The following is a 14,411-nucleotide window of genomic DNA, read 5'->3' as shown; positions in this document are numbered from 1 at the left end:
CAGCAGTGGAAGATGCTGAAAATGGAGGGTGAGCTGCACACATGCCAAACAATTTAACAGGTAATTAATGTTTAATTGGCTGCTCCAATGTTTAATAAATTCATATTTAAAAATGTTTCTTGCACCATTTACTCAGTGAGTTACCGAATGCACTTTCAAAAATAGCCCAGTAAACTATAACAAAAAGATAAAAGGCTTAACCTGCTAGCAAATAATTTAAGAATTAACACATGAAAAAAAAAACTGCTGTTTTGCTTAAAAAAAGCCAAAAACGGCAATAATACAGAGTCTGAAACTGTGCTTGCTTTTCTGTGTGCATGTTACCGTCACATATGTACATACATTATACAAAACACACATACACACACACATCAAAGACATCATCCAGTATAATTTGACATAATCCACTACAAATTAGGGGAACTAGGATTACCGGCCCACATTTTACTGGGGCCATCCAGGGTTAGAAAATCTGTGTGTTGTGAATGTTTGTGCGTGTGCCTAGTGGATGACATGCTAAATGTCTTGGTGTGTGTGTGTGTCCCTAACTTAACTCCTTGAAAAGGAAAAATGTATTAAGGAATAAATTAAGGACTGTGAAGCAGAAAAGGAGGAAATGAGAAATGTGAATGTATATCTCATTGTGTCGTTTACTCAGATTATAATCTGACTCACCATTTCATTCGCAACATTTCAGTGTTCCTAGTGTATTACGGGAGAGAGCCAACAGTATGACTGCTGACAACTGAGTGCAGATACATTATGCACAAGACAACTTCAGAGAATTTCAGGATAATTTTTCACAAGGTTTATCCTCCCAGCTGACCCCAAATTAAGATTCTAGGAGCACATATCATGTCATTTCCAGTCTTTTAATCACATATTTGTATGAGACTAATTTCCTACGGAAATGCACTTACTTGTATAATACTTGTTTCAAGATTTTTCTTAAATCTGGATTAAATTTCTTCATCAGAGAATAAATCTGCCCTAATCTGAAACTACTGCAGTTCACAGAAAAAATAACGTTTGACAAAAATATGATTTAAAGGTTGAAAGTGAAATAACATGTAAATCGTTTGCTAATATCAATATAATTTGCAGTGTTCTCCTTCACCGTAATGGCTCAAAGCAGGAGGTGAGGTAGAAGTCTGTGTATATGGAGATATTTTGACTTACAGTATATTAAAAAGGATTTCTTGCCTTCATTCATATTAAATTCTTTTCAATTCTAATTAAAGTTCTTTACTGATTACACTGAATAGGTTGTCTATCAGAGGATTTCAAAAAGCCAAATTCAATCAAATCCAAGAATTAGAGCTGGATAAAACTGCCAATATTCCAACTGAACATGGTTAATTAAAACTATGAATCTATTATGGGTAGTGTTGGGAAAAAAGGACGCCAAGAAATTAACTGTTAAGGGAAATTAAGTCTTATTGATTTTGTAAAGCAGATATGAGAAAAACCTTGTTATTCATTACATCTGTGCTTGTAGGGCAAATTTGACCTTTATTAAAATACTACATTTACGGTATTATAAAATGAGTTAATTTGCTGCCCTTACAATTTCCACTGTATCAGTCTGCTTAACGATTTATGTCTTTATTGCTGGAACATTAAGTCTGTCCTAAAAACCTTCCCTTTAAGATTTGTATCATGGCTTTTACCTGATAGAGTCCAAAGTCGAGACGCAGCGTGGCAACATAGCGTGTCTCACGGCCGCTGCGAACATCTCGCAGCTCCAGCTGGACGTCATGCCACCGTCCGTCTGACACCTGAACCTGATCCAACCGCAAACGCACTGGTCTGGTCGAACCGCGGGTAACCGAGAACACCAGCTGACCATTTATCACCTGAGAGAGATGGAGTAACACACACACACACACACACACACACACACACACACACACACACACACACACACACACACACACACACACACACACAGCGAAACACCAGAAAAAAGAGAGAAAAAGAAAGCAAAGGACAAAGAGTGAAGAAACATGATTGACTCAAAACAGTGAAGGATTAAAATAACCTTCTTGGTAGGTAAGAGGAAACATTGTGAATGTGTGTGCGCGTGGGAGCGTGAAATCCAGTGTCTTGGCTGCACTCACTTGGCTTGGCTGCTGTCTTTGGATGTAGCATCACAAATTTAAACAATACATCGTTTCAAGGACAATACCAGCACTTGAGATTTTTGTCTTATATAGAGGTTGATAATTTAGTATTCAAACACTAAATAGAACCACATTAACTATGAGACATAATTCCCATAATCAACGTAACCGCTGCACATTACATACAGCGTTTTGTATCATGTGCCATCTGATGAGATTTGGCCTAAAAGGTGCAGAATTTAATTACAGAACAATAATAATTGGTTTATGGTACAAAAGAGTAAGAAGGTGTTGCCATTTATGTTTTGGCATAAGTGAAGCTAAAGCTATCAGAGCTTCTGCCAATGATGAAAGGCAGGTAGAAAGAAAAAAAACACTGCTATGTTTATCCTCTTCAGCAGAGCAAACCTGAAAGTATCATCAACCAGAGAGGGAGAGAGGCACTGACAACAATCTCATTTACAATTGGAATCAACAGGTTTATGGGAAATGTTGCCTTGTTTTCAGAAGTACCATTGTTAACACAAACTCTCAAAATGACTTCTTCTACGTCATTATGCATGGTTGTGTGTGTGTGTTTGGTGTGTGTATGTGTGTGTGTGTGTGTGTGTGCGCGCGCACCTGGAACAGCAGGCTGGTGTACTGGCCAGCCTGAGCCTGCAGCAGCATCCCCTCTCGTGCTCTGGTTCTGAACACCAGGCCCAGATACCATGGCGTTGAGATGGTCACGTCGTTCTTCAGGTCCCACCAGAGGGCACTGTTACCGAGGAAGCGGTGTGGGTGTGGCATCACTGTGGTGGAAGGTGAGAGAGGGAGGACGAATAAAAAGTAGAGGCTGAAATATCCCAAAATGCAAAAGAATGTCACTGTTATTTATCAGGCTCGGATGTGATTTTGTGAATTGTTAGCTGTGAGAAAGAAGGTAACGTGCATCAAATTTGCTTTACATACTGTATATTTTATGTTTTTGGACCCACTTCGTTTTTTGAGATTGTAAAAAAATGCTAAATATTTTGACTAAAAATTAACCAAGTAAAAAACTGTGAACTAATCATTTTAAAAACCTAATATTTGTTAATGAGGAAGACTGACAGGCGCACAAGCAGAAAACAAGTCATATTTTATCGTGATAAAAACACAATTGAATTTCATCCCACAAGCGCATTTTGCTACATGATTTCCCCCAAGGGTTGACATCTGTGCTCGCAATCAAGACATGTCAGTAAATATAAATGAGTCAAACTCTCATCTTGTATCCACCTGGGATACGGTGTCCACTTACAGTATGTGTGGGGAATCACTCAGGGTTTATCTAGGTCCAATCATACACAGAAAATAAAGACAGATATCCATTGTGTAACAACTAGCTCACATGTTTAGTGCTGTAACTTTTCATGACTCTATTAGTCTCAGTGTGTTGCGCTGCAGTTTCCAGCAATTATTCTGAATAAAAAGGGAATGATCTATTTCCCATTTTTCTTTCTGTCAATACCTTTAAAACAGGGGTATACTCACCCGGCTAACTATCCATGAAATGCATTCCACTCATGCACTCACTTTAGTCACATACTTTAAAAGCCTACAGCTGATGGCTCAGCACAAAATGAGGAAGACTGGAACCGAGGGTAATATGCTGATATACAGACTAAGGCTGAATCTGAACTATTGACGTATGAGCGAGCCCATTAAAACAGCAGTCTTATTTCTGTTATTCAACTAATGTGTAAATAACAAAGAACTATACAAGTCTAAAGGTGTTACCTGGAGCATTTTAAAATCTATAAATTATTCACTAATTAATTGGGCATATAATTACTGCAAATAAATAAAGGCCACTGAAGATCAGAGCCGTTGTTTTGCATTTTTAAAAACATGACCACTCTCATCACCACTGGCACAAAACAGAAACTGCCAATTATCTCAGCCATGGTCTCACTTTTTATTCAAAATTATAACAAAGCAACACGACAGATGTGACATTGTTAAATGCTGCCAGTAGTGAAAACATGAACTGTAGGACCATAGGATAAAAATAAAATCACATAGCCTCTCACCGTGGCTGCAGTCCTTCCCTCCGTACCCTAGGGGACAGTCACAGGAGAAAGTCTCCCAGCTCACCCTGCAGGTTCCTCCGTTCTGACAAGGGTTGGATTTACAGAAGGGTAGCTTGGCACTGCACCCTATAAGAAGCAACAGAGACAGGTACATCATCGATGAAGTTTTCAAAAATGTGTCACCATGATGTGTAGCGCAAAAGCATAAAATTGAATGCAATGCAGTGAATATCTGATAAGTAATGATGCTAAAACCTAACACTTTTAGCTGTATTAAATGGTCTTCAGTTACAAATGTGCATATTCAGAGGTAATTCATCTTTAAAGGCCACCCATGGTTTATAGGACACAAATCCTACAGAGATGCTTCAATTAAATACAAGAATTTGTATCTGTTTATTTAATAAAACGAGGACCAACGGGTCTTTGTGAAAACCCTCAGTGTTAGAAATGTGTCATCTCATCATTCGTGTTTTTTTAGCGAGGAAAAACATGGTTGGCAGTGCTGACCGGGGAGGGTTCCATTGTTAGCGATAAATCCAGCTAAGTCCAGTGGTTTGTTGTCAATGTGCAGCTCCTTCATACAGCCGATAAACTCCCTGGTGCCAAACGGGAAGTTGTCTGGTACATTGGGAACTCCACCCAGAAACAAGGGACCAGTCAGGTCCAGAGACCTGAGAGAGGATGAGATAAGGAGGAGGAAGAGTAAATAAGGTGAGGAGGAAAGCAGAATAAGGAAGGAATGGAGGATTATCCGTCAATGACGGAGGGGAGGAGGGAGGAGAGGGAAGAAGGAAGGGAGGAAAGCAAAAACACAAAAAGAGGGTGTGAGAGAGGCAAAGGGATTAAACAAACCCAGAGATTAAATATGTCATCAGAGGTTCATGTCAAAAGGAACAAGAATCAGAGAATAATAGTGGATATTGAGGAGAAATGACATGATGGTGATGATGATGTTGAGGGTAAAATTAGAAAAAGCAGGAGAAAAGAGAAATTTAAAAGATGAGAAAGAAAAGGAGACAGATGGAGATACAGATGAATAAACAGGAGATTAAATCTGAGTTACAGCAACTATCAGGAGAGAGAAGGTAAAGGTGGATGACAAGGCAGAGGGAGAAAGGAAAGAGAAGCCAGCAATAAAAGGAGGTAGATGTTAGGTTACTTCAACAATTGGCAGATTTGCAGGAATAAAAGGGAAAAAAATAGCATCAGCAAAGGGGCGACGTGGAGGCAGCTGGGGAGGCAGATGAACAAACAAGAGATTAAGTGTGAATAACAGCAAACATCAAGAGAGTGAGTGTAAAGGCGAATGACAAGACAGATAAAAGATGGGTATAGAGAAATAAACACGGGCAATATGAGGAAGAAGATGTAAGAGACACCAAATAACAGTTATGGGACTGCATTAGTGAGAAAAAGTGAAGAGACAGAAAGAGTTGTGTTGTCATTCTGAGAGCATTATCTTTTAGTTTCTCCAATGCAAGTTGAGATTTTTCTTTTTAGCTTGCTTTGACAACAACTGCCATATGTAGAGCCAATAAACACTTGTGGAATATGAATTGAGGGAAGCTAGAGGGACAAAAGGAGCCCAAGTCAAACAAACAAGAGATTTAAGTGCAAGTTACAGCAAATATCAACAAATATCGTAATTAGAAGGGGATGTCAAGACTGGGTAAGAGGAGGGTGAGCTGTTAATGGAGAAACGGAGAAGGAACAGAGGAAGAGAGTGTTGAAGGTTGGTCTTTGGCCTTCCTCTTTGATGTGTCTTCTCTTCTATCAGCCTCACTTAGCGCTGACAGAACACAGCCAAAGTGATTACACCATACACAATCAAGGCCAGGCATCAACACTATGACAGCTTTTTGAGTGCATGTGTGTGTATACACAGCGTGTGCCTGTTATGCACCTGATATTGTACATATAGACATTTAGTTTGGTCGACACACACCACAAGCAGAGTCAACTATAAAGATTATACAACGTCAAACAGAACAGACACTTAAAGCAATGCAGTGAAATCAAAACTATCATACATATTAGAGTGTGTGAGAGACACCAAGAGAGGGAGAGGGACTGGCAGACAGTAATGAAAAGAAATGCACGTTAACACTAGTCAGAATGAGCCGATGAGTAGAGATACAGGCAGACATAAAGGAGCATGAAGACCTCAAACAGCGGTGCCTCATTAAAGCCTTAGGTCCCCACAGATTTCCTCCACAGGCACCTCATCACCCCGATCTGACATTCCCTGAAAATCCTTTGCAACAGCAACGGTCTCAGTCAAAGTTTTAGCTGGATTTTAACAGATTAGACTGCTTAAATATGCACAAAATGGAGTGTTACACATACTTTTCATTTCAAACCGATGATCAGCTTACAAGCCTGTTTAAACCATGCTGAAATTATGAAACTGTGAATCTGTGAAGCTGAGAATTTAAAACATAGACACTAAAATTAGACTCTCCCTGTCCCATCTTAACATGCATTTATTTTTACACGATAGCCAGAAACTGCTATTATACATGTCACAGTAGAGACCTGGGGCAGAAAACAAACAAAATAGCTAAAAGCTTATCATGACATGAGGAGTTTGTGGGAAATGTGCCCTCCAAGACAGAGGCAATAAGTAATAAATAACAATACATGGTTATTTACATAACTATGTATTGTTATTTATTACCTCTTACTCAGTCTTGACATTTGTATGCAGGGTCAGTGCATAAATATGTGTTATTTCTAAATGCTGAAAAAGTCCATACATAAACTATAATCACACTCTCACAATGTATTTTATGCTACAGACTTGTGTGCACATCCTCAGTTATCTTATTAATTAAAGCCAATATCTCGCATCATAGTAATGCTACCATTGGTCACTCCACATGATTTACCTCTTTATACCTGTGACCTATAAACAGCTGCCAGCTGGCCAGTGTGTTGCTACACATACTGACTAGATCATAAATGTCAGAAATGAAACTAAGGAATTGATTTGCAATAAAATTACATACCAACTTTCTCTCAGTTTTTTCTTAAACTGGAAAAAACCGGTATGAGGTGATAGGAAAATTCTTTGGGAAATGGCAACCTTTTATAACTTACTTCCACTCACTAAAGGTCTTACCACTACACTAACAACACATAACCACTATCTGTAAGGCCAGTTTCATAATAAACAGATAATATGACAAATGCACTAATATATGTAAGAATTATATATTCCTTTCACTCACATGCAGTAGATCTTGTAGTTTACTGAAGATTAATTTTGTTTGTGAGTGTCTGGTTTACTATGGCATATATTCTAGGATCTGTGTTCATGCTGCAGGTCATATTTGACATTTCCAAGATTGACTGCAACTGTAATTGTTTTTTTAGGACCAGATGAATAGTAACTGTAACCATTTCAGAGACATGTTCTCTGAATATTTCTATTTCTATTTCCCAGATGTGTGGAGCCTTCAAGTCACTACATTTAATGAAAACACAGGTATAAATACAGAAAAAAGATGGAGCTTTTAAAGGAAGATAAACTCACTTCTTGCTGCTGGTCTGTTTGCCCTGTGCTGCACAGCTATAATTTCCGAGCTGCGTACCGAAGCGAAGTGACAAGGCCGTATCACAGTCATCAATGCTCACCACAGCAATCTTCTCATCTGACGGACCCTGAGCCTCGCCACTCATACTGCGCTTAGGCTGAAGACAGACAGACAGACAGACAGACACACACACACACACACACACACACACACACACACACACACACACACACACACACACACACACACACACACACACACACACACACACACACACACACACACACACACACACACACAAAGATTGAATACAGAGTCTGAAGAAACAGAAAATAAGAAACAACATAACCCCAGAAAACATGCAAGAAATACAACAGCTTTTTCTAAATCTAGAGTTTCTACCACTGCAGTCATTCACTACTACAGATAACTTACAAAAGAACAGTTCCAGCTATTCAGACTATATTCAGTATCTACACTGCTACTGCATATTGTGTTAGAAAGAAAAGGGCAAAAATTGAGTTAGTAAGACCAGAAGCAACAGACACTGTATATGGGTAAGAACATAATGAAATAGAATCAGAAAGATGGACATCACACTCACTCTTCACTTACTGTCTGCTGGTGAAAAAAGACAGAAGGAGAAAAAGAAAGGAAGAGAAAGAAACAAGGAAAGAAGTGTATGTGCACCCTGACACACACTCATACTCACATAGCGTGTAGCTGGCTGAGGAAAATGAAAGAACATGAAGAAAATTAAAGGAGATGTGTGGAGAATATGCATGAATAAAATGGTGACAAGCATACGCCCCCAACAAGGTATGCACACACAAGCATTTTATCTTAATTCAAAGTGCTTTGTTGGTGTGAAGGCCGAGAAACTATTCTGCAGACGCATCAGAAGTAAAAATTGGTATAACAAAAACACCTCCAAAACTTCAAACGATAACTCATCAAGAAGACAACAGTAGCACAAAATGTAAGATCAAAAGTGAGATAAAAATTCAAAATGGTCTAGGACACACAAACAAACTGAGATGTAAACCCACCTTGTTGTAATAGTGGATGTGAACTGTATGCCAGTTTCCATCGCTCACACCGCCAGGCAGGAAGGGACTCACCTGGGTGGATGATTCACCTGCAGTGACGAAGTTTGTGTCAAGACATAAGCAAGTAATGATTACATAACACATTAGCAAGATGGGTTTTTATTAGTTTACTTTTTATTTGTTTTTATATGGCATTGTTTATAAACACACACTTATTTTGCTTATGCAAAAAACTAAATTATGATCCCTACAATGTTCATCTCTCTTTCATATAGCTCACATTTCCAGCTTCACGTGTGCATGAACCAAACATATACAATATGTACAAATGACTGCATCTTCTGTACTTATTATGTTTGTGAAGACCTTAACTGACACCATTCACTCCTTGAAGCCATAAGTAGATAGACGGCCTTTATTGTCCCAGGAGGAAAAATTGGTTTCACAATCTGCACATGTTCAAGTCTCACAAGAAAAATATACTAATACACGACACGAATACATATGCACATTCTCATTCATGTTCCTTCCTGTATCTCCACTTATACTGTAGTTGCATACATGAGTACACATGCTCATGCATATATGCACACATTTATATGTAGAATTCAGCAAGGTATTTATTTAAGACTGCTACGGTAGAGGGGACAAAACTCCTCCCAATGTGGGATCAGTGTCACATTGTTATGGTCAGTGCAATGCATGTGATGGTTCTGTTGTTGGAGTATGGGGGGTCTGGTATAGGGAGATTAATGATTTTTAAAGCAATATGCCTGCTACTGTTAAATTTGTTGGAAACGGTCAGCATGGTGAAGAAGCAGGGGAAAACTAAAACAGGATTGCCCTTTAGCTAAAGTACTGTATATTGTTTGTTGTTTGCTGAAGTCCCCAGCTGGGATTTAACTATCTAATCTAATTTAGCCTAATCTAACATATTTACTCAAAAAATTCTGTAAAATGATGGCGGTGGTGTTTCTCTCTGTCTGCAGCATGGACTTAAACAAGACAACCTCAATGATACACAGCGTTTGAAGGCTTACCTTATGAGAATATATGGTCCTCATAAATACAGAAATACTAGAGCACACAAGCACAATCACACACCAATAGATACAGTACCTGTGGAATATTTGAGCACCACTTGTCCTTCTTGGATCTCCAAGGCAATGAAGTCATGTTTCTCATTGAAGCGTCCATTATAGAAGAGCAAACCACTGTTCTCCAGGGTGGCAAAACTAGAAAATGCACACAAAGAGAAACCATTGTCCATAATAAGTTTTTTGATAAATATACTGTATGCAATATGAGAATATTTATATGTCAACTATATTTTTTTACATTTTTTTATCCTGAAAATATACAAATTACTTAAGTAATAATTTATGACACGTTCATACATTTTCTTGGCTTGGTTAATACAACATTTGACCCCGACACAGAGAGCAATACAAGACATAACTCAAGCATAACTCAAACAGGCTTAGTATGGAAGATAAAAGGGAGTTCACAATGTACCGCAGTTGATAAACCATGTTGCTGCAGCCTTCTATTCGCTCAAGCTGCTCAGGGCAATCTTCATGCAATTCTAATATATTCATATATATTTATAAATATGAATATATTTATGTTTCTAATTACAATTTAATTACTCTATTTTCCATAGCAAGGCCAGCTAAGTATGGGCCATGTTTACACAGCCTGATCAAAAGCACTATTATTTTTTTTGATACTTCAGCACAGATGTCAAGATTCCCACTGCAGAAAATATCCAATTTAAAAAGCACTTACATCTTGTTTTGAAAATATAGAACCAATTTTTTTGAAAAATCTGTGGAATTGTTGTCACTACTTTGAAGAAAAACAACAAAGTTGAAATTTGTGCACTCAAATTAGCAATTTATGGGTATTAAAATTACTTATTATTACACATCATTATTGAGGGTATAAATATCTCATTTGTGCACTCCTGATATCAAAACTGCTACACTTGACACCTGCTGGTTCTGTAAATTGTCTTCTAGGTTATGCTCTCTTTAGTTTAAAAGTGTCAAAAACTGGATATAACTCCACCCTACTAGTGAGTCAAAAATAAGTGAGTTGACAGTTGTCAGAGGTCAGGTTCAGATACAGAAGAGCAGCCTTGGAGCTGAGGTGATTAAAATCTTTTGCTTGCTGCTTTATGAATTGGTGGCTTAAGCCCGAGCCCTTGAAGAAAAATATTCCTGCTAATTCCTGTTTTGTTGGGTTAAGAGTGTCTGCATTTTGAATTCTTAGCCTAAAGATACACCAAAGATCAATGTGGCTTTAACAATGGATAAATTACTGCAATACAGTAGTGTAAGGAAATGAAAAGGAACTGTACCGGGGAAAAGAGCATGTTATCACCATTTCTATCATGACAGCTTTATACCCCCGTTATCTGAGAATGTTGTTATTGTCTAGAAAAAACCCGGGGTTTCTCAATAGGGGACATTTGTCTTGTTTGCTCCGCTGTAGTTCCAACAGCACCATGGCATACTATCTTGTAGTATGCAGATGTAATCTCTTTTAGCCGCCAGAAATAGCTGAAAAATAATTTTGCTTGAACTTTGCCAGAATAAATGGAGACTGTGAGTGGAGTCAGTGAACCGGAAATGCAGAGAGGCTGTAAATAAAGAGTAAATAAATGCAAAAGAGCACGTGTTATATGTACAACATGTCTGTTCTTGTTAGTGTGCTTATTGTTTATGAAATTTATTATCTGAAGCCAAAGAACTGCATATGAAAAAACAATAATATGAAGTGACTGTTTTTCCTGAAAGCAATAAACCTAATTAAGGTAAAACATGTATACATTGGAATTTTTATTCCTTAAATTCCTTTAACTCAGCAGCTAGAGGCATTTCCAAGCATAGCTGAGGAAAAGGAACATTTCCATGATAATCAGCACCTTCATAGACACATTCTCCCCCAGCTGACTTGAAAATACCTCATAATTTGGCAGTAAAGACATGTTTATACTGTCATAGCTCTATACAGCAGCCATATTACCCATCATACCAGCAACAACAGGAATTGGATCAAGGGTTTAGATTACATGTGTTTCAGTGTCTTGAAATGCAAACTCTCCCAATGCAGTTCTCTAGAGCAAGGCTGAACAGAATCTATAGTTGATCCAGTTGACTAAGGCTGAAGGTCCCAGATGTGAATGTGTCTTAATCAATGTGGAGCAGAGCTGTGCTTTAAAAGACCATTCAGTATATTCATAACTACATCCCTGTCTACCTCAAGGACACCTTGATTGTAGTTGTTGAAAAGAAAGAGAACATTGCTCACTTTTTTTGCCCAGAGTTTTCCAGCAAGTTTGAGATATTAAACCATCAGCAACCACCATCATCACCACCACAACATTTGCCTATATTGGAGTCTTCCATTGGAAAAATGTTAACACAAAACTTCTTAAATACTCATACATTGAGCTTTTCCTCAAGAAAAAAAACAGTCAGATCCCATTTCATTCTTTGACTTGCAATCACTACTATACTGGTGGTCGCTAATCAATGGAACAAATCATATGTAGTACCTTTACGTACCAACATTGCACAGAAGCTCATTTAGCAAGAATACCATGTGTGTTCACTGTTTCATAGCAACCACTCCATGGTGGTCGCATCAGCATAGCAACAACCCCATGAGCAACGTCTCCCTTGCAACTATCATTAAACGACATCACCCATGGCAACCGTCCCATAACCCTGCATGACCACTGTTAAGGACCACTTCAGATCTCCCATAGAAAACCATTCAGTATGTCAAGAGGCAAGGGAGCAGCAGTGAGAGGATGGCAGTGGTGCGAGCAAGACAAAGGACCTAAAGGAGGGAGAAGATCACCAACCGCATTGAAATTAACATTACATTTATCTCCAGGTGCAAAATCTGAAATCAAACAAAACAATCTTCAAGGCTGTGGCTACGTAGTGCAAAAACAAAATTGAAAGGATTACATGCAAAAGAATCCATGCAAATCTGTTCTCAGTCATGTCTCTCTACGGGTCGCATGTAGGTCTTTGCCCTATTCATAAAATCTGGAAATTTTAAACTCAGATAAAAACAAAACAATACTAATTTCAATATAAATGTTCTAAACAGGTTCAAAGCAAAAGGTCTGAGAGCAAGCCTTGTTTTGACTACTAAAATTGTTCATTTCTGCTATTTCATTAAGATTTTTTATAAGGAAAAGGTGCAATAGATTATTTAATTTGAATTTAAATTGACACACTAACTTTCACTAAAAGTCTGTTTTTCGACTGGATTGGTAATGGGGAGATTACTTTTCTGGAAAAATAAGAGTTCTGACCCCTTCACAGAGAGAGCACAGGAGAATACAAGGATGATAAGTTGTGAGTTAAGAAGAGAAAGTGGAAAGAGGGAAAGCAGAGGAGATGTTACTGAAACCAGTAAATTGACGGATGAAAGAGGAGTCAGAGGAGAAACTGCACTTCTTGCTGTGGAGAGAGGTGGAGGTAGCAGAGAGAGAAACCATGAATAATAGGATCGATCTCTGAGACGTAGGTGAAATAAATTGATTAAAGTAAAGAGGAGAGAAACTCTTAACACTGAGCATCAAAGAGGGCTGGTCATGGATCTCTGTCTGAGTTATATTGGATGAAGAGAGATAGGAGCTGAAAGAAAAGAAAGGAGCAAAGGATGACAGAACAGGAAAACTTAAAACAAAATTTGAAATTTGAATTGTCAAATATAGACATTGAGAGAAGAAAAACAAAAACAAGAAGATGATAAAATTTCCAATTTACTCAATCTACTCACGTTAATGAGATAGAGAGGTGAAATCTTTGTCTGAGGCCCCGGAACATGACGAAGGATTTGGGTGGGAAGGACCGGGAGGTGACGGTACAGTATGGATGCTCATAGTCTCCTGCAGGGCACTCGCAGCGGAAACCCCCACCTGAAAGCTCCCGACATGTCCCTCCATTGCGACACACACCTGGCACACACCTTCCCTGTCGCCGGTCAAATTCACATCGGTCACCTGGGGGTTAAAAATATAAATGTAAAAAAATTATTTCAACCTATATTGAACCTCAGTAGGAACTGTAATAAAACTGTCACAGTGACACTGGAAACTCAGAACTCAGATTTTGCAATCAGTATCTGGACAGTTTGCCCCTTTTGAAGCTTGTTTAACAGACACTTTAGACAATACATTTTCATAATTTCTGACCTGACTGCACTCATTGGGAAGTCTATCAAAACAAATACATGCTGTGCAGCCAAGCGTTTTTCAAACCCAAAGAACTTCACTTTACATTCCAGTCAAGATCCCAAGGTTTACACGCTGAATTTAAATTATAGTTCAGTCAAAATATTGCCACAATTTTCATATTTTTCTCATTAGGCTATATGCATGACATACGCTAAGTTAAATGAGCCATGAGAAGTGGATACTGACTATTTATCAGACATCGTCATACAGTGTGTAAAATAACATTTTTCTCACCCTGACAACTTATTTGAGCGATACCCAAAGAGTATTAAAATACTCTTTCATGACCAAGTTATCTACTTCCCCAACTATAGCATTACCTACTCAGAGAAGACTGCTACTGCCAAATTATAACATCTAATATGGACCTTGTATCAATTGAG

General features: G+C 38.3%; 1 protein-coding gene across 1 annotated transcript in view; it reads right to left on the bottom strand.

The window, feature by feature from the left end:
• Positions 1–14,411, bottom strand: part of celsr3 (cadherin, EGF LAG seven-pass G-type receptor 3) — a 118,139-nt gene that overhangs the window by 57,042 nt on the left and 46,686 nt on the right. Inside the window, exons 5-13 of the mRNA XM_040152676.1 lie at positions 13,572–13,794; positions 9,885–10,000; positions 8,766–8,854; positions 8,429–8,443; positions 7,716–7,873; positions 4,688–4,851; positions 4,178–4,303; positions 2,745–2,914; positions 1,671–1,856 (exon numbers count right to left, since the gene is read on the bottom strand). Coding sequence (XP_040008610.1) covers positions 1,671–1,856; positions 2,745–2,914; positions 4,178–4,303; positions 4,688–4,851; positions 7,716–7,873; positions 8,429–8,443; positions 8,766–8,854; positions 9,885–10,000; positions 13,572–13,794 — 1,247 coding nt within the window. The remainder of the gene's footprint in view (positions 1–1,670; positions 1,857–2,744; positions 2,915–4,177; positions 4,304–4,687; positions 4,852–7,715; positions 7,874–8,428; positions 8,444–8,765; positions 8,855–9,884; positions 10,001–13,571; positions 13,795–14,411) is intronic.

This window comes from Xiphias gladius, chromosome 18 (genome assembly GCF_016859285.1).
Source record: "Xiphias gladius isolate SHS-SW01 ecotype Sanya breed wild chromosome 18, ASM1685928v1, whole genome shotgun sequence".
In the NCBI taxonomy this organism is placed as follows: domain Eukaryota; kingdom Metazoa; phylum Chordata; class Actinopteri; order Istiophoriformes; family Xiphiidae; genus Xiphias; species Xiphias gladius.
Note: the sequence above shows the minus strand (reverse complement) of the source record. Positions and strands in the feature narration are given on the sequence as shown.